Source organism: Kogia breviceps, chromosome 7 (genome assembly GCF_026419965.1).
Source record: "Kogia breviceps isolate mKogBre1 chromosome 7, mKogBre1 haplotype 1, whole genome shotgun sequence".
Classification (NCBI taxonomy): domain Eukaryota; kingdom Metazoa; phylum Chordata; class Mammalia; order Artiodactyla; family Physeteridae; genus Kogia; species Kogia breviceps.
Genome location: NC_081316.1, coordinates 79,488,788 through 79,506,905, shown reverse-complemented (window position 1 = coordinate 79,506,905; position 18,118 = coordinate 79,488,788). Strand labels below are relative to the sequence as shown.

General features: G+C 41.6%; 1 protein-coding gene across 2 annotated transcripts; it reads left to right on the top strand.

The window, feature by feature from the left end:
- Positions 1 to 3,374: 3,374 nt before the first annotated feature.
- LOC131759961 (tripartite motif-containing protein 6) lies at positions 3,375 to 9,557 on the top strand. 2 transcript variants are annotated; one of them, XM_059069553.2, is made up of 7 exons: positions 3,375 to 3,836; positions 4,334 to 4,429; positions 5,312 to 5,542; positions 6,616 to 6,638; positions 8,363 to 8,463; positions 8,749 to 8,775; positions 8,984 to 9,557. In XM_059069553.2, the coding sequence occupies exons 1-7, from the start codon at positions 3,414 to 3,416 to the stop codon at positions 9,544 to 9,546; spliced, it is 1,464 nt and encodes a 487-aa protein (XP_058925536.1). In that variant the 5' UTR covers positions 3,375 to 3,413; the 3' UTR covers positions 9,547 to 9,557. The 2 variants fall into 2 exon arrangements, with proteins under 2 accessions (XP_058925536.1, XP_058925535.1); XM_059069552.2 differs by having other exon boundaries at positions 3,414 to 3,836; positions 5,318 to 5,542.
- Positions 9,558 to 18,118: the final 8,561 nt, after the last annotated feature.

Here is an 18,118-nt window from a genome sequence, read left to right as displayed (position 1 = left end):
AGAGCACTGAAGGATTGAAGAGCAATGACAGTATAAATGTAGTGACAACTAGTTTTTATTGAGACTTTTCTACACATTGGCTCAGATAATTTATCCCAAGCGTGCTATAAGGGAGGACTTGTTATCAGCAATACACAAAACATTAAACCACATCTCAGATCAGGAATTATCCCAATGTTCCAGAACTAGAGACAGATAAATTCAGGATTCAGACCTGTGTCTGTGTTACTCCAGTGTCAGTGCCTTCTCGTCTCACCTCACCCTGCCAGGGCAAGGGAAGCAGCCTGAGTCCTAGGGATGTGTCACCAGGAATGAAGCAGAGCAGGGCTGGAGAAGGAGGCTACACATAGCTTAGGAAGAGCTGTAGGATGCCTTCAAATGCCAGGAAGAAGGGGACTATTATGCTGAATCAGTGCAGCCCCAAAAATGAGACAAGCACCAGTCAGGAGGTGGGTAGAAAGAAGCTGAGCCACTTTGTGACCTGAGCACCCTTGCAGGTGGTCTGGGGGGCATAAAGGAAACATTCTCTTCCTTTAAGGACCAGACAACAACCTGAGGTTTGGATTTGCATAAAACTAGATTATAACCTTTACTTTGTCACTTATTCATTCTGAGACCTTTGGTAATTGAATACCTTTTTAAGAAGTTCACTTTTCACAATTGTAAAATAGGTGTTATTAAACATATCTGATAGAGTTATTGTGGGATTGGATTATATCAATATACTACCTGTAAAGAGTTCAGCCATTACCTCACATAAAAAGCTATCAGATGGTCTCTGATTATTTTCTACCTTCCACTGTTCCTTGAAACAAATACCTGCATGCATATATACTTGTTTGCATTAATGATGATTGTCTTTGCTATGTGTTCAAAAACGGATGTGTTTCTTGCTCGAAGTCTGAATGGTACACGTCCTCGTAGAGTATATATTTCATTCACCGTTATTTCCCCATACCAACTATAGCACTGTGCTTGACTCTTAGATCCTCTCCCACAGCATGCCTTGTGTAAAAGCTGTGGGGTTGGGACAACTCGGAACCAGAAGTCACAAGATAGCCTCTCCTTCTTAATTTCCTCTCATACAGTATTTTTTAAATTGAGATATAGTTCACAGACCATAAAATTCATCCTTTAAAGGTATACAGTTCATTTTTTTTGGAAAAATCACGAAGTTTTTCAACTAGCACCACTATCTTATTCCAGAATATTTTCATCACCCCCAGAAGAGACCCCAGACTCATTAGCAGTTATTTCCCATTCTCTCTCCCACCAACTCTTGACAACCACTAATCTACTTTCCATGTCTATAGGTTTGCCTACTCTAGATATTTCCTGTAAATGGAGGTATACAGTGTGTAATCTTTTGTATCTGACTTCACTCACTTAGCATAATGTTTTCAAGGCTCAATCTTGTTATAACATGTATTGATACTTCATTCCTCTTTCTCCTCCATTTTTATACTTTTCTCCTATTAGCGATTCTGAAATACTTTCCCCAAATGCTATAAGACCTCCTTCTCCTGACCATTCCACCTGCATACCTCTGCCTCAGGTCTTTTTTCTGTGAACTCTCGCTAGAACATATGTGGCCTCCACTCTCCCACCTGTCCCCTCTGTCCCCCACACACGGGCACCTTAAGACTCCTGTCAGAGTTTTGGACAGGCCTGGTGAAATCTCTTCTCCCAAAGCACCAAGTCTGTGCCTGACTTTGACCACCTTCACCACTGTTTTTGGTTAAAGTTATGAGGTTTGAGGACAGAGCTTTGAACTAGGACTCTGGACATGATAGGTTTTGCCAACTCTATGTTTATTTATTTATTTTTTCTGGTTTAAACTACTTTAATGAAACAATAATGGCAAGAAACATTTATTGAGCATATACTATATTCGGAGGATTGTCCTGGGTCCTCCAGGAGACAGTGATAACAAATACATAGTCCAGATACATAGTTCTCAGGGGCTCTCAATCCGAGGGTAGATACACATGAAAACATCTAACCATAATACCAGACAGAATGAATCAGGGGTGGTAGCTGAGGGACAACTAGTAGACATAGTAAACATCCATTGTTTCACCTGCCCACTGTCCCTTCTCTTCTCACAAGTCTCTTGGTTTTCTTTGGGCCACCCCTTTCACTCTCAGTTCACAGTAGAGCTGATTCAACCTCCATGTCCAGGTTTCTTTACCTGTAAAATAGGTATACTGACCCTACGTCGAAGCATAATTTTTTTTGAATATTTGAATTTTATTTTATTTATTTTGTTATACAGCAGGTTCTTATTAGAACGCATCTACGATTTTATAAGATGTGTGATTTTATAAAATCACTTACTGTCTATTTCTCTATCAAGAGGCTAAAAATACTCTTATTTATTCAGAGTTTTCCTATGAGAGATAAAGAAAACAGGGGGATATGATTTTTAAATCACAACTGGTTATACAAGTGTTAATTGTAAAGATATAACATCACCTTATTATGGTCATTTTTGTTTCTTTGGGTTTTTGGGGGAAGGTGACCATGAGAGATGAAAGGGCTCTGTAAAGAGCTGTTAGAAGGTAGACGTGTCGTCACAATAAATGATACTTTTGATCTTGGAGATTAGATCCTGGAGAGCAATGCCAGCACCACGTGAAAGAGAGGTGAAGGAGCTCATGAGAAAGGTCTAATCATCTATGGAGGGATGAGGAGGTTCTAGAGTTTTCTTCATCAGAAGTTGAGGACCTGTGTGTTGGACACTGAGCTAGTTCAATAATGAACAAAAGCAGTCTCTGATCTCATGGAGCTTATATTCCAGTGGGAGGATTCAGACAATTAAAGATCCATATTAGGTGGTGATAAGAAAGAAAATCAAGCAGGTAAAAATATTGAGAGTGACGGTGTGGGTGGCCATGCCTTAGCTAGGCTTGACAGAGCAAACTCTTCTGATAAAACATGTAAGGAGAGAGTTGAATGAAGTCAGAGTCATGCAGATACCAGGGTGAAGGGGCTTCCTTGCAGCAGGAACAGCAAGTGCAAAAATCCTGAGGCAGCAGCATGTTCTGGTGCTTTGAACATTGAGGATGTGTTTTGGTGGACTAAGAAAAGGTTAAACAAACAGTGGCCTACCCAAGGCCACTTCTCTCCAGCACATCATTGTCCCTTCATCCAGTAGGAGTAAAAGGAAACCATGATCATTGCTCTAATGAGAGTGCAAATTGCTGTCTAATGTGAACAGGGGCAAAGAACATGTTTGAAGTTAGAATGAGAAGCTCTTGTTACCCCAGGTGCTTGACCTGTTTATCCAGAACAGTCAGCCTGCCTTTGTCTGCCTCATTTCTTACCCTGAACTCTTTTTTTTTGGCCGTCTATACACAAGAAACACCTTAGAAGTCAGGGCTGGGCAGGCAGGAGCCAGGAGAGTAGCTACAATGACTTCAGCAGTCCTGGTGGACATCCAGGATGAAGTGACCTGCCCCATCTGCCTGGAGCTGCTGACAGAACCCCTGAGCATAGACTGTGGACACAGCTTCTGCCAAGCCTGCATCACGGGGAATAGCAAGGAGTTGGGTATTGGCCAAGAAGAAGAGAGCAGCTGTCCTGTGTGCCAGACCAGCTACCAGCCTGGGAACCTGCGGCCCAATCGGCACCTGGCCAACATAGCGGACAGGCTCAGGGAGGTGGTGTTGGGCTTGGGGAAGCAGCTGAAGGTGATTCTTTGTGCGCACCATGGAGAGAAACTCCAGCTCTTCTGTAAGGAGGATGGGAAGCTCATTTGCTGGCTGTGCGAGAGGTCCCAGGAGCACCGTGGTCACCACACGTTCCTCATGGAGGAGGTTGCCCAGGAGTACCAGGTGGGAGCCCAGATGGAGGGAAGGCAGGTGGGAACAGACTTCTTGGTAGATTCTTAACTTTTCTTTATGCTCTAATCTAATTTCTTTGTAGTCCACCTGTTTATGTAGAGGATGAACCTAGAAAAAGCCCCTCTGGCCAAGAGCAGAGACTTTAGCTCTTTCTCGCTGCTCACGATTGGCTCTGCATGAGTAGAGGATGCTTCACGGGGCCAGTAGGGGACGGGGCAGGTTGAGTTCAGGGGATATGTTGGCAGTGAGAGTAAAGGACTTAAAGTGCTTCACGGTCAGGTTCTTTCCCCTGGGAAAAAAGAGAATCAGCCTATTCCCAGTGGTTTCTATCCCCTGTTTATAAAAGATAACTTTGACCTTCTCAGTTTTTCGTTCCAGGACAGGCATCTCCTGGGGTCAGCATAATAATCTCTCCCCCATTCATTCCATGTCTCCGCACTGAAACAATTTGACACTTGATCCTGCTTGACTTGATGTGTTTCTTCCAGGAGAAGTTCCAGGAGTCTCTGAAGAAGCTGAGGCAGGAGCAGCAGGAAGCTGAGAAACTAACAGCTGTTATCAGAGAGAAGAGGGCATCCTGGAAGGTAAGAGGTATTCTTCTGAAGGTGTCCTGGGACAGGAATCAGGGCAGGGCATGGGGGCCGGTCTGTTCGCTGATTTATCTAGAAGAGCTTCCCTTTGCCTCGTCCTTCACTGCAACCCTTCCAAACAAGGGTATTGTTCTTGGTGCAGAGGCAGGGAGAGAGAAGGGGGAGTTAGAAAATGAACATATCAAAGGGAGTCTAGGGGGCTTCCCTGGTGGCACAGTGGTTGAGAGCCCGCCTGCCGATGCAGGGGACACGGGTTCGTGCCCCGGTCCGGGAAGATCCCACATGCCGCGGAGCGGCTGGGCCCGTGAGCCATGGCCGCTGAGCCTGCGTGTCCGGAGCCTGTGCTCCGCAACGGGAGAGGCCACAGCAGTGAGAGGCCCGCGTACCGCAAAAATAAAATAAAATAAAAATTAAAAAAAAGGGAGTCTAGGTTTTTGAAGACAATCATGGGAGAGGAACCATGGCCATTGGCAGCCCTTAATTCCTGATTCTGGACCTTGTTCTATAGTTTCGAGCTCTGAAAGTTGGAAAAATAGGTCATGCACAGGCCGCTCTCAATATTGAAAACTGGAAGGGGAGGCTGATGGTGAGTCCTGAGAGGCCAGAGACGCTACTTGGAATCTAAATCTCACCTAGGAATCAAAGTCTCTATCTCAGAAGCCTAGGTAAGACAGCCTGGGGCCATTGGTCTGAGAAGAGCTGAAGGGAGAATAGGAGAAAAGAGCAGGTTCTGCAGGACTTACTCCCCCATTTGTTCATTCCCCGCCCAGTGAGACCTGCCAGGAAAGCAGTGCAGAGCCTGCCTCCCCAACCCCTTATACAGGAGACCCTCAGCTCAACAGACTAGCAGCCTCTTTCTCTTCCATGTTCCTGAAGAATCAGATGGAACCTGAGAGACACAGGATCCAGAAGCAGTTTGATCAGCTGAGGAGCATCCTGGACAGAGAGGAGCAGAGGCAGCTGAAGAAGCTGGAGGAGGAGGAGAGGAAGGGGCTGAACATCATAGCAGAAGCTGAGGGTGAGCTGATCCGGCAGAGCCAGTCCCTGAGAGAGCTCATCTCGGACCTGGAGCACCGGTGTCAGGGGTCAACAACGCAGCTGCTGCAGGTAGGAATCGCAAAGGAGCTAAGAGGAAGAGGCATGAAGTGTCACCCTGATTTGATCATTTGAGTTCCTTATTACAAGTATGCCTTAAGATTGATACAATCCTGGATCCACCTCTACCACTTTACATATGCAAGCAAGCCAGTTTGAGTTGTGTTTTTGTCAAATGCAACCAAAAATAGCTCCAATACCATGAAAATAGTTATTCCTATGTTACGTAGATCAAAACATTAGCCTTTTCTTCTGCTGCATTGAGGTGTATAGAGCAGAAGTTAGGAAGACCAATCGGAGGCCATGAGACAAGTCTACTCAAATGAGGCAGGCAGTGGCAGTGATGATGGTAAAGAGCAGTAAGGGTGTGAAATGCACTGGCTTGGTCTAAGATGGGATGTCAGGTAGTTTTTAGGACAGTACTTTGTCTACATTTGGTGACTGGATGCTGGGATCATTGAGGAAGATGGAAGAGAAGAGAAGAGATCTCATGGTTGCAGGAAAGGTAAGTTTTCTTTCAGATATCTTGAATTTGTGGTGCCCATGGCTTATGTTGCTGGGGTATATAAAAGAGATGTAAGCAGAAGTACAGATTTAGGAATCATCAACACATGTGTGTGTTGAAATCAAGAAAAATACACAAAGTCAGCAAAGGTAGCACAGAGGGTTAGGAGAGGTGGAATTTGAGAAACAACCACTTTTATGGCCCTTGTGTCCTCAGCAACCAGAATGTGAGCATCTCGAGGACAGAAATCAGGACTTAGTCATGTGAGAGCATCTAGAAGCAGGCATAGTGCCTGGCAAATAAAAGATGAGGTACATATAAAACACCACACACACATCCACACTCTGTTGTAAAAATAAAGGTACTAATGAATGAATTGAATCATTTCCTGACATCCCTACATAGGGTCTCAGGGAGAGTCTGCTTTGAGTTCTTATCTCTACTTTGTGGCCTCCATATTGGATCATCTCTATCTCTATCATCATGGGGTGGTGGGAATATGGGATGAGGGACACAGATGAGGCTGTAGTAGAGGACAAGGCCTATTACCCTTGACTTAACCTGTCTCTTTCTTTCCTAGGATGTGAGTGATGTTGCGAAAAGGTATGTGTAGAACATGACATGGTTGACAAAAAAGACTGGGTTGACAAAAGACTCCTGTACCCATAGAGTTATCTTGTGGTCAGTGGGAAAGGAAAAACAAATCACACAGCAGGGAAGATTTAGGACTGTGGTGTCTTGAGTTACTTTTCATGAGAATTTGGGGTCCCCCAAAGTAAAGGGAATGACTTGGTTTCTATGGTAGGAGAATTTGAGTGGCAGAAGGTCACAAATTGGGACAGTCGTGTTCTTAAGAATCAAGGATTACCGTATCACTGACTCCCCACGTACCTTCTTTTCCACAAACCTCTGTACCTGCTTCCAGTCCTGATTCTAGTAGTTCATAGCTACCTCAAAATACACAGGGATTTTCTTTGCCCACACTTTATCAGAGGGAAATTTCCCATTTGCTTTCTTTTCCAAGGTCCAGAAATCAGCTCTCGGGACAGCTGCTTAAATTCCCTTTCCCCCTTGGCTTTGGAACAGGCCATGCCTTGCTACCTAGTTCTCCTCAGACTTCCATTTTTTCTCAATTCCAGTAAAAACATAGACCTGAGGTCTTGAAAAGACCAGCTTTTTTTGTTCCAGGTCTTGGCCCTGGAACAAAAACATGTTCTCTATCACCTACTCTAGAATTTCATTCATCAAGGTGACCTCTAAAGTAGCCCACATACCTGGTACCTTGAAGCGCCTCACGAACACATAACCTATGGAGCCCGTTGTCCCTTCGGAAGTCTTTATTCTCAGTTTGGAAGTGAGGACGTTTCCTTTCTCCAACTGGCATAACGTTCCCAGAGACCAATAATCCCAAGAGGCTGTTCTGAAGGTCTTTCTCCCTAGGCCTCTGCAAGACCTTGAGACCTAAATCACAGACTCTTCTAAGCGAGCCCTTCACCTGATACTCTGAAAGCCCTAGCAGCAGGTCCTGATGTCCTGCCTGTCAACATAGATACCTGTAGACCCTCTAAGAGGGTGCTGACATTTTAAGTATTTTGTATCTTTTTTAGAGGTAGCAAAGGATTTCCCAGCCATTATTTTATTTACTATTATACAGTCTCTAGGATGCAGAGAAAGAAGGGAAAATTATTGTATTTTACAAAACAACAACAAACCAAACAAAGAAACAAAAATGAGGCTTTGAGGGATAAATCCTATCAACTTTTTTTTAAATTGATGTATAAATAGTTGATTTGCAAGAGTATATTAGTTTCAGATGTACAACATGGTGATTCAATACTTTTATAGATTATATTCCATTTAAAGTTATTATAAAATATTGGCTATAGTCCCTGTTCTGTACAAAAGATATATGCACCCCAGTATTCATCGCAGCTATTTATGATAGCCAAGATGTGGAAGCGACCTAAGTGTCCCTCAACAGATGAATAGACAAAGAAGATGTGGTGTATATATATATATATATATATATATATATATATATATATATATATACACAGAGAGAGAAAGAGAGAGAGAGAGAAAGAGAGAGATACTACACAGCCAATAAAAAAAGAATGAAAATCTTATCAGTGTGTACACAGATGGTGAGAAGCTAGTTTTCAGTCCAGTTCTTCTGGCTCCTATGCCAGAGGTCTTTGCAGAATGATGCTAATTTTCTTCAAGAAAGAGTGTTAAGTTCACCAATGGGCCTGGGAGATGAAGGAGACAGGTGTTAGAGACACCCAAGGTTAGCAATGTTGAAGATTCATAATGTCTGTTCTCTCTAGGAGTGAGTTCTGGACCCTGAAGAAGCCAGAAGCTCTCCCCACCAAGCTGAAGAGTATGTTTCGAGCCCCAGATCTGAAAAAGATGCTGCGAGTGTTTAGAGGTGAGGAGTTTCAGGGAACAGCATTTGGATGAGGGATCATGGTAGTATAGGAAATAAAAAGAATGAAGGGTATGGTTGGTATTTGGGAATAGTGTCAGAGAAGGAGATCAGAGAGGGAGGGACACAATGTGCTGAAGAAGATGCAGGTCATACTGAAGGGGGAATGAAATGGCCAGTTCACATCCTTATAGAATTCCCTGCCATACCTCTCAGCCAGGTAAGGGAGAGACAGCAGACCTGAGACTGATGGTTCTATATAATGTGATTGACTCTTTATCATTACAGAGCTGACAGATGTCCAGAGCTACTGGGGTAAGTAGAAACTGTGGCCTCTTTGAGCTGACATGTCCTTGCCAAACATACCCACACACACTCTCAGGTATGAGGTGTTGCTGTTTCCCCCCAGCCCCCCACCACCTATCTCCAATTCCTCCCACCCATATCCTGCGTTTCCTCTTCTCAGAGTCCCACGACCCACATACCCATTCTCATCTGCTGATGCTGTACCTTTCTCCCACAGTGGACGTGACTATGAATCCACACACAGCTAATTCAAATCTCGTCCTGTCTAAGAACCGGAGGCAGGTGAGATTTGTGGGCGCTCAGCTGTCTGGGTCTCATCTGGAAGAGCATTATGGCTGTGGTGTCCTGGGCTCTCAGCACTTCTCCTCAGGAAAGCATTACTGGGAGGTAGACGTGGCCAAGAAGACTGACTGGATCCTGGGGGTGTGCAGTGATTCAATGGGACCTACGTTCTCTTTCAACCAGTTTGCGAACAATCGGAATGTTTACTCCCGATACCAGCCTCAAAGTGGATACTGGGTGATTGGCTTACATCATAAGCACGAATACAGAGCCTACGAGGAATCGTCCACCTCCTTGCTCCTCTCCATGATGGTGCCCCCTCGCCGAATTGGGGTGTTCTTAGACTATGAGGCCGGCACGGTCTCCTTTTACAATGTCACCAACCACGGCTTCCCCATCTACACCTTCTCTAAGTATTACTTTCCTACCACCCTTTGTCCGTATTTTAATCCTTGCAACTGTGTAGTCCCGATGACTTTGCGTCGCCCAAGCTCTTGAACTTTCTGCTGTTCCCACCATCTGAGCCGTACCCTCTACTCCAAGGCTCTTCTGCATCTCAGTTTCTCCTTTCTTACCTCCAATTTTCCTGTGTTCTCACTCCTTTCCTGTTGAACATTTACTCAGTGCTAGAGTTGAGTAACCCAGTGGTGACAGTGAACATCCTTGACAGATTAATTACAGATCTTGAGATGGGTGAGGGGTAGCTGTCAACATTTTTCCTTGTTTTTTTTTTTTTTTTAAAGAAAGAATTGAATAATTTTATTCGAGCCAAATTTGAGGATTATAACCTGGGAAGAGCATCTCAGAAAGCTCAGAACTGTTCCCTCAACATTTTACCATTAAGCATGGTATTTGGTGGAAATTTTTCTTTGTTGATGTATGGAATCAAATTTAGGAAATTCTCTTCTGTTAATTTGATGTCAGTTTTTGTACTGAGTGGAAAGTTGAATTTCAACATATATTGTCGCTGTAATTATTAAGATAATCACACGTCATTTTTATTCTGTTCTTGGAATACATTGATTTATTTCCATTTTTAAATCTAACACAGATTTCTGGAATAAACCACTATTATTCTTCATATGCAATGCTGGATTTGTTTTTGCTCATACGTTGTTTAAGTTTTGTCTTTATCTCTGTTTATGAAAGAAATTGACCTGTAATTTTACATTCTTGTAACGTCGTTGTCAGGTTTTATAAAATGCAATACATGGGCAAAGAAATTGCTGGGTTTTAGTGTAAGTATATATAGGATTGAGTGCTAAAATCTATTATAATGTTAATTTGGGTGGCTTTAAATTCAATTTTAAAAAAAGATTCTAACTTCAGTTTTTACTGCAAACTTCATGGATCTTAAAAATCTAAGTTAGTGATTGAAAAAACAATCTAAACACACTGAAGTAAAAACAGGGGAGAAGAGGAAAATGATCAATCCAATACAGATTTTTCTGTCAGAATGGGAGGAAAATGTAAAAAGAAAATAATATGAAACACTTTTAGGAAGAGAATGATTTCTTCTAGCTTCTCCATACCTCCTTTTCTTTATGATCAAACATGAACAGCTTGTGCATGAGTACTTTGCCTTTGGGAGAGCTATATGCTTTTTGAGCTAACTGTAAAAGAGGGGGCTGTAAGGATGGAATGAATATCAAGGAGTTGAATATCAAGATCTGGCTGTCCACTATGATAGCCAAGAGGCTCCGGTGGCTGTTGAACACTTCAGACATGCCTAGTCTGAATTGAGCTGTGCCATACATATAAAATACACACCAGGGCTTCCCTGGTGGCGCAGTGGTTGAGAATCCGCCTGCCGATGCAGGAGACACGGGTTCGTGCCCTGGTCCGGGAAGATCCCACATGCCGCGGAGCAACTAAGCCCGTGAGCCATGGCCGCTAGGCCTGTGCGTCCGGAGCCTGTGCTCCGCAACGGGAGAGGCCACAACAGTGAGAGGCCCGCATACCGCAAAAATAAAAAAATAAAAAAAAAATACACACCAAATTTTGAAGACTTAGTTCAAAATATAATGTAAAATATCTTAATAATTTTCATATTGTAGATTGCAGTGATGACACCTTGATATATTGGATTAACTAAAATATATATTTACCTGTTGCATTTGACTTTTTTGATGTAGATAATAGAAATTTAAAATTTAAAATTACATATGTGGCTCACATTACATTTCTATTGGACAGTTCTTCCTGTAATGCAGTCTTTATCCCCAAGGGGGCCCTAGTGTAAGGCAGATATGTTTATTTCTTCAGGGACTCGTGACCCCTCTGAGGCATATTTATAGCAGAAGGTAGTGGCAGAGAGAATTGGATCTCAACCTGCCTCGAAATTTACAATGTGGAAGATTGTAGGAAGGGTTCATAGCCAGAGAATATGCCATACTGCCTAATCTTGTCCCTGTTTTTGGCCCTCAGTCTGTTGGACACTTGACATTCCTTCATGGTTTGAGTTCATCCTTGGGGCTCAGCTCTGGTGTCTGTGGTGAGATTAAGTAAAGGATATAGTAAAAGCCCAGTACTGGTTTGGTCTAGGATAGGGTTTCATTTGGGAGATTAGAGGCCAGATGCATACTCTTCACCTTGATTTGCATTTCAACTGGGAGAAATATGAAAGGAGATAGAACAGGCAAACCCAGGTTCATGCAGCTGGTGCATTTGGGGGGATGAGAGGTGACGGTAAAAGAGAATCTGTCTGAGTAATTGCTCCCTTCCCACTTATTTTCTCATATAATAAATCCCAGGCGAAAGCAGTTAGCCCAGCTGTCCCCTATCTGTAGAAGTGTCCAGTGAATGACCTTAGATAATAGGAAAGCCAAAGTACCTGCTAGTATTCTGTAGGTGGTATCTGGGGAAGGTTGTTCAATCTTAGATTTGGCGAGAATTACTAGGATTCTTGGAATGAGTTTGCAGCCCTGTCTCCTGAGGGATTAGGGGATCTGGGCAGAGGCCTATTGGCGTTGATACTTTTGGTGTGATGCAGTAGGCTAAACTGCTATGAAAAAATAAATTCAAAAACAATGCATCAAATATTAAAGAAATTTATTTTTTCATATAAAAATCTATGGTGAGTGTAAGTTGTGGGTGAGTGGCACTGTTCCATGTGAGATTCAAGGACCAAACTTTCTTCCATCTGTGGCTCTGCTATCCCCTAGGACAGTACTGTTCTCAGCATCAAGCCAGCAGAAGGGTAAAGAAAACTGGAGGCAATTTACTTCTTAAATCCTTAGTTCATATATGGGATTCATAATTTCTGCTCACTTTCTGTTGCTGAGAATAGCCATGAGGTCACATCTAACTGCAAGGAAGACTGTAAAAATGTCTGCCATACACAGTCATGTACAATCAAATTTCAAAGGAAGGAAAACGCAAATTTTGGTGGAGATGTAGTGTCTATTACATAGATTCCAGTAGTACCTAGAACCTTAAAGAACTCCTTTTTTCTTATCACAGAAGACTCACTTTTTTTTTTCTGGGGCTATGTTTATTCTATCCTGTAGCCTAAATTCAGAAATAAAAGAGTAGTGCTGTCACCAGGCAAGTGGTATAGTTACCCTAACATTTCCCAACAAGTCTGTGCTTGCTAGAGCTGGCATTTTACATTTGACTCTGATTTAAAGGGAATTTTGGGGGGAAGGCAGCTTTTTAAATATTTTTATTGTGATATATTGATATACAGTAAATTGCACATATTTAAAGTGCATGATTTGATAAGTTTTTACTTGTGAAACCATCATCACCATCAAGAAAAGATATCCACCCCCCTCGAAAGTTTTCTCCTGCTCCTTTGTAGTACTTCCCTTCTGTCCCTGCTCATTTCATCCCTGTCTTCTAGCAAACACTGTTCTGTTTTTGTTATTGCAGCTTTCATTTTCTAGAGTTTTATAGAAATAGACTCATTCAGTATTTTTGTCTGGTTTCTTTCATTCACCAGGTCATTTATTCATCAAGTATCCATTCCTTTTCTATTGCCAAATATTATTCCATTGTATGGATATACAATAACTTATCCATTCACCTGTTGATGGAAATTTGGGTTGTTCCCAGTTTTTGGCCATTACAAATATAGCTTTTATAAACATTCCTTATACAACTCTATTCTTTCCCATTTATCTACTTATCTATTTTGGTATCAATATTGTATGTATTGATTATCGTGGCTTCATAATATGTCTTGAAATAAGTTCGTATAAGTTTTCTAACTTTTGTTCTTTTTCAAATTTGCTTTCCCTATTCTATATCTTTTGCATTCATATGTGCTGTTGTGCCTTGATTGACCTCATTATGATCTCTGTGCACATGGTCTTTTATTCATTTGTCTATCCTAAGCTTTCTGAATGTCTACTGGCCTCCAAAAAGGCAAAATGGAAGCAGCAAGGTCCAAATACCTGGAATTCACACAACACTTCAAACCTATTCTGTTGGTCAAAGCAACTCATAAGGCCATTTCATATTCAAGGGGCTGGAGAATAGGCTGCCCCCCATGTATGGGGGAGTGGCATATGTGTACTGCAGACAGAAGAATGATTGACAGCCATTTTTGCAGATGGTCAACCACATTTGGTAAACTCTCAGGTTGACAAATATTCAAAAGCTTGACAACATACTCTGCTGGAAAGATTATGAGAAAAAAACATACTCATACATTGCTAGGAGCAATCAAAAATGGTGCAATCACTATGGAGAGAATCTTCAATATCTAATAAAATTAAAAATGCAATTGCTCTTTGACCAAGGTAATTATACTTCTAGTAATTAACCTTAAGATTTATTAATAGAATTATCCAACTGAAGAAGAGAAAGAAAAAAAAATGAAGAGATTCGCAGATACTAATGAAACCATATCAAGAGATCTAATGTGCATTGTTGGGGTCTCAGAATGAGAGAGAATGAGACAAAATTTTGGAAGTAATAATTACTGAAATTTTCCAAATTAGGTAAAAATCAGAAATTTACAGATTCAAAAAGCTCAGAGAACCTCAAAGAGTATACAAACAAAGAAAGCTACACCTAGATACATAACAATCTAACTGAAAATTAACATAAATTGAAAAATATTCAATGCGGCTAACAGAGACAGGGAAATGAAATGCAAATGTCTAAGATAATCAAGACTCACACCTTTTCTATGAATTGTTAAGCATGCACATTTATATTCTCTTAGGTAATATTTAAACATTATTATTCTTGACTCTCAAATTTGAACCTAATGAAAACTCAGGGGATGAATATAACTTCAACATAGTCCTTTTTGTGAGGAACAAAACTTTAGAAATCACTGGTACATGTTAATTATAAGTATTTGTATTCCTAGTGAAAATAGTTTTCATATTAATTAAAATGGGCTTGTAGCAAGGCTAGATGAGGTGGAAAAACCTTTTGTATCAGAACAACCTGAGAAAAGCAAGAATGAAGAGGATCAGAAAGAAGCGTGGGAGACAGGCAATAGTTATAGAGGTTTAGCCCACTTGGGAAGAAAGCGAGGCTGGTAGAGATAGCTCTGTCCCTGGAGTCCGGATGTAAGTGCTTCCCTCAAGGGCTCCACAAAGGAGGATAAACAGCCCTACTCCTGACCCTTCACAAGCTGAATTTTATTACAGATCTCCTGTCTGTCTGTTCTGTAGTCTCAGCCTAAGGCTGGTGAGTGAATTAGACATCTGTGGGTGAGGTGGTTCCAGAATCAAGGTAAGGACTGAGCCAGTGTTATGTCCCAGACAGACTAGAGGTGATAGGACTCTTAAAGAATATTGGTATATGTGCACAAAGGATGGCAAAAACCAGAGGCACAGATCTGATTTGTTATAGCAGATGCGGAGAGTGGGGTCTGAGAAGGGAGGTTGAGAGCATATGGGCTAGATGGAGGTTACTGAAGGGTGGTAAATAATGAGAAACAATCCAATAAATGGCAAATGCCCTAATAATTAAATGAGAGATGAGAAAACGAAAAACATATTTACTTAGACTACAGACTCCTCTTGGCAAACTATGAAAGGAGCCCTGAGAATGGCAGGGGACTGTGGTCACCTGTCCTGAGCCAGACATTGGAAGAGGTTTGGGGGAGACAGCCAGGGAATCTTGGCAACATGAGAACTAGGAACCAATTTTCCTCCACAGGAAGAAAAATCAGGGGTACCAAGAGGAGGAGCTGGAGTGGAAGGAATAATGTTAATGAGCATAAGATATACCTTAACCACTGAGCTAGACATTTTAAGGTGCCCCTTAAATATCCTCAGAAACCCCAGGAAGAGGGTACTTATTATTTGGCTCCATTTCTTCATTCTGATGAAAAGTGTATTGCCGTGGCTGTCTTCTCAGAAGGTACCCTCTGGGCCCATTACACCTAGAACATTTTACTAAATCCATCTGCTTACATACCCACTATTCTCCCAAATCATCAATCCAGTTAGGACTCAGACACATGGCACGATGCCCGGAATACAGTCACTGTTCAAAATATGCTTGTTGAATGATTAAGCTAATGAATGAAGAGAAGTATATAGGAGGAAGTAACTGATGAAATTACATGTTAATTTCTATCAGCAGAAGAATCTTCCAAATACCAAGTACTGCAACCCCCTGCCCTCCAGCAATAAATTCTTTCTTTTTCCAATTTCAGTTATTTCTAAGTTTAGCCCCCTAAGGTGGGAGCATCACGGGTGCCTCATCTCAGCCACAGAAACCCAGTCTATGTCACCCCTTAAAGTTTTCATGACCCCCTTCACAGTAAGCAAACTGTAGGTGGTGAAGTCAGAAGATTTCAAAATCATTTCTATCAATTATTGGTTGTGAAATTTGACAGGTGATTCATATTCCCTGAGTCTCACTTTCCTTAGGTGTGAAACAGAGATAACATCCACTTCCTAGAGGGGATGTCTACTCCCTACATACAGACTATATACCTTGCCATATGCAACGTACAATCTCTGGTATAAAACAATACTTAATAAATATCAGTTTAATTGTTTTGTGACTTTATTACATTCAGATCCATTCTACTTCTGGAGTATGACTAATCTTTTAGCACCAGACTCTTCAGTCAAGTACTATTTCAATTAAACTTCCACAGGTAATCATTCTAAACTAGAATAATTGTTGTAAACTACTTGCTTCAAGACATCTAATGACTGTTCCCCATTAAAAGATGGAGTGTTTTCCCCCTTGAAGCAAAGTCATTTTAGATGTGAATAATTTAGATGTGAATAATTGTGTGTCCTGTGTCTAATTCCAACTGAGTTCAACTTAAAATTTTTCTTATTTGCTACTCCATTTACCTTCAGATATACAGGACTGCAGAAAACTTACAAAGGAATCAGGATCATTCTACAGTTTAAGAATAAGACCAGTCTAGGTATCAAGTTCAGAATGATCTCACTATAATTTGTTAATCCTGTAGATTTCATGTATATAGTCTCACTTCCAAACTCTAGATATAGCTGGAGAATGTGGTTTGGTTAAACTAGGTGAAAGCAGCACTGAATTGAAATTTGTGAATGACCAGGACACTCGAGTAGAAATCAGGAGAAGTCTCCATCATATCCTAAGTTTTAGAACCACTCTTTAGGTTGGATGAAGATAGGCAAAATATTCAAAGCACCTCAGAGTTAGATATCAGGAAATTGGGACAGATATAGTCAATAAGACAAAGAAAGCAGCAATATTTGTAAATCTGGCACCTCTTGCTCTGAAATTTAACACTGGCTAAGTACAATTCTTGCATCCTACAACACCTTGTGGAATTTCCTTAGGTCTGTCTGCATGAGTTATAACTTGTTTTGTTTTGTTTAGGCCTCTGCCTCATGCCCTTAACATTTTATGGGAACCTAGAATTTTAAAGATGGAAAGATCTAATCTATCCTCTGTATTTTACAAATAAGAAAACCAAGGTTCAAAGAAAGGCAGGAACTTTGTGCATAAAACATATCTGTATTTAACATCATTTTGATGTAACAAGAAAAGACCACTCAGATAAACCCTTTTGACCACAAACTCTTAACTCTTGTAAGACATTTGGATGGAAAATACTTCATGTTTATAAGTGAAGATCCACCATTAGTTCCAGGTGGTGGAGATAGCTAGGAAAGGGGGAAACAGAGCAAGTAGCCTAGGATTGGTGTTGGTAATGAGAAAAAGGAGACTACAGAAACTCTGACTGCAGGTGCAAGCAGAATATAGCAAAGAGTGACTGAAATGGTATAGTACTCATCAGTATGGTCCATAAATTCCAAGTGGTGAAGACTAACCAGCTCCCTGGTAGTCCATATCTGTTCCACATATTAGCAGACTAAATAAAGACAATGTTTTCTCTCTACTGTCAATGATATTTAAGTGGTCTGTGACACATATAAAGCAACTTTCTGGTTAAATCTACTTATGATATTGGGAAAACCAGAACGTAAAAGTAATAGTGTACACAATGTGGATTGAAGTGCACAGTAATGCTGGCCCTGAAATGGTTCACAATCAAACTGCAGTGCCATGCTTGGACCTGGCTGAGCAGAGTCCTGCCCTAAGCTCCCTTCTCAGGGGAACTCTGTGCTTTGGAGTAGCTTCCTCAAAATTTTCAAAGTCCACTTTTGGTGCTTGGGGCCAGCTGGGGATAGCAATGTTGTCTGTGCAGAGTGCCCCAAACTTGGACCAAACACACATGGACCTAATCATTAATTCTAAGATTCTCTTTTTCCAACACCCACTACCTTATGGAGTCAGCCATTTGCCCTAAGGAGCTCCGTGACCCATGTCTATAGGATTGTCTTCGTATCTCACAGCTGGAACCTGGTTTCAGAAGAGTGGCTTGGTGAGCAGATAAGTCTTTCTGGACAGCATAGAATTTCTTCCATGGAATCCATGAAATGAAGCCACCAGAAGAGTTCTGACATGCTGACTGGAGGTGACTCTTACTTACCACCCATGACAGACATAGGATAAGTTCAGGGCTCTGGTCTACCAGTAGTCCATTCCTAAACCTTGGCCTTGAGCTATGTGTTAAAGCTGTTCACTGACTCTCAACCATCTACATTTACACTCTCATACTGCCCCCCAGCTACAGCACCCAAAGGTAGCA